This window comes from Helobdella robusta (assembly GCF_000326865.2).
Source record: "Helobdella robusta unplaced genomic scaffold HELROscaffold_112, whole genome shotgun sequence".
NCBI classification, from domain to species: domain Eukaryota; kingdom Metazoa; phylum Annelida; class Clitellata; order Rhynchobdellida; family Glossiphoniidae; genus Helobdella; species Helobdella robusta.
In genome coordinates, this window is record NW_008703630.1 from 14,288 (window position 1) to 16,628 (window position 2,341).

Consider the following 2,341-nt stretch of genomic DNA (forward strand, 5'->3'; position numbering starts at 1 on the left):
GTGCCACAGAAATGATGTGATGGCCTACCTAACCGACAATGGTATCCATGTTGTTTCCTGATATCCCATACTCAAACAACTCAATAAAATGGCACCAGCTTCTACAGCCGACGTCAATAACAATAATAGTCAAACTGAGAATAAAAAAACAGATGAAGAAGAATCCAGTACGTTTAGAGTTTGCATCGATAGCTCTGATTCTAAGAAAATGAAAGACCCTGACATAATGCCTCAGCCCATTATAGTACGCGAGTGGCAATTCAATAAGAAACCAGAAACAATTGTCGATCAAACAAATAAGATGGATAACATGTTGATAATGATGAGGACAGCAGTGATGATGAAGAAAAAGACAATTTAAACCCCAAGCAAACTACATGTAAAAGGTATGACAATTTTAAGACGTTGAATAATGAATATAAATTAATAAATAAAGATCTTGATAGCAGTATGTTTTTCAACTTAATGCATTTGAACATAAGAAGTTTGGTCAACAAAACCAATGAATTAGAAAGCTATTTGTCAAACAGTCACATCAAATTCAATGTAGTTGCGATAACAGAAAGCTGGTTAAACGAACGTACTGAAAGTTTGGTTGGCATGGATGAATATAGATATGTAGGCAAAAATCGTCATGACAAAAACGGTGGAGGGGTTGGTTTCTATGTCTGTAATGATTCTACCTTTCGAATAAGAGATGATTTAAATACCATTGGCTCGCCAAAGTTTGAAATGTTTGCAATAGAGATCATTAACAATTTTAAATCTAAAAATTCAATTGTGATGGTTAGTTATCGACCTCCAATATACGAAATTAAACAATATTTTAAAGAATTAGAACAAGTTTTACAAATAACTAGTAATGAAAATAAATTTGTTTATCTTTTGGGAGATCTAAATATTGACTTATCACCAGAAGTTAGCAGTATAAATAAAATTCAATTGAACCAACTTGTGACATGTTACAACCTCAAATCCATGATCACAGTTCCTACAAGAATCAGTAATACAAAAAAATCCACTATAGACATTTTGTTTACAAATCATCCAGAAAATATTATACAATGTGGTACCCTTTTATGCGACCTATCAGACCACATCCCACTTTTTGCTTGCACTAATCAAAAAATAAATAATAAGACAGTTGCTGACGTTACATTTTCAAAATATTCTTATTCAACACACAGAATAAATAATTTAAATGAAGGTTTATGTAATGCCGATTGGACAAGTGTGCTGAGCTGCGATGATGTAGATGTGGCCTTCCAAAATTTCATCGACATCTTTCGGTTACATTATAAAACTTATTGTTCAGTGACCTCTAAAAGACAGGCTCAGAAGATGGCAAAAAACAAACCGTGGATAACTAAAGAATTTAAACAAATGTTAAAAAGGAAAAAAATGTTATATAAAAAATATCTAAAGCACACATCGTCAGACAACTATACAGCACTCAAATCATGCAGCAAATTATGCAACAAGATCAAGTGCCAGTTGAAAAGACAATATTATTTTAATCTTCTACAACAAAGCAATGGCGACAGCAAGAAAACATGGTCAATCATCAATTCTTTAGCGAAACGAAATAACAAAAAAACATCAACAATTCAATTAACTTTAAAAGATGATCCAATTGATAATCCTGAAACTATTCTCAATAATTATTTCATCAATCTGGCCTCAGATATGCAGCAATCATTTGTAGAAGACACAAGATGGAAAAATTATCTTCAAAATGGGTAAGTAAATTCATTTTTTTGTAACCGTGTTTCATCATCTGAAATCATTTCAACCACAAAACTTTTCAAACCCAAGACGTCGAGTGGTTACGATGAAATATCAACAAAAATAGTAATATCAACAATTAAATCAACAGCAACAATTCTTGAATATTTAATCAACTTATCATTTGACAAGGGCATCTTTCCTAAGTGCTTCAAGACATCCAAAGTTGTTCCAATTGCAAAAGAAAGAGGTAACTCAGAGGTTAAAAACTTTCGACCTATATCTTTGTTGCCTGTTTTTTCGAAGATTATTGAAAAATTGATGCACAGTCGTTTGCTCAAATTTTTTGAAAAAAATAACATTCTTTCTAATCATCAATTTGGTTTTCGAAAAAACCACTCAACTGAAATGGCAATACTGGAACTGATTCAAAAAATTGGAGTCGCAAGTGAAAAGAAAAATTATGTAATTGGAATATGTCTCGATCTTTCAAAAGCTTTTGATTGTATTGACCATTCGATTTTATTACACAAACTTCATCACTATGGTATAAGAGACTCTAGTTTGACTTGGTTTCGTAGCTACCTTTCATCTAGATATCAATTCGTTACTTGGA

The 2,341-nt window shown here is 32.0% G+C and overlaps 1 protein-coding gene across 1 annotated transcript; it reads left to right on the forward strand.

The window, feature by feature from the left end:
* Positions 1-450: 450 nt before the first annotated feature.
* On the forward strand, positions 451-1,743 carry HELRODRAFT_183592 (hypothetical protein; the record flags this gene model as incomplete). Its single annotated transcript, XM_009013186.1, has 1 exon — positions 451-1,743. One exon carries the CDS (start codon positions 451-453, stop codon positions 1,741-1,743), a length of 1,293 nt encoding a protein of 430 aa, XP_009011434.1.
* Positions 1,744-2,341: the final 598 nt, after the last annotated feature.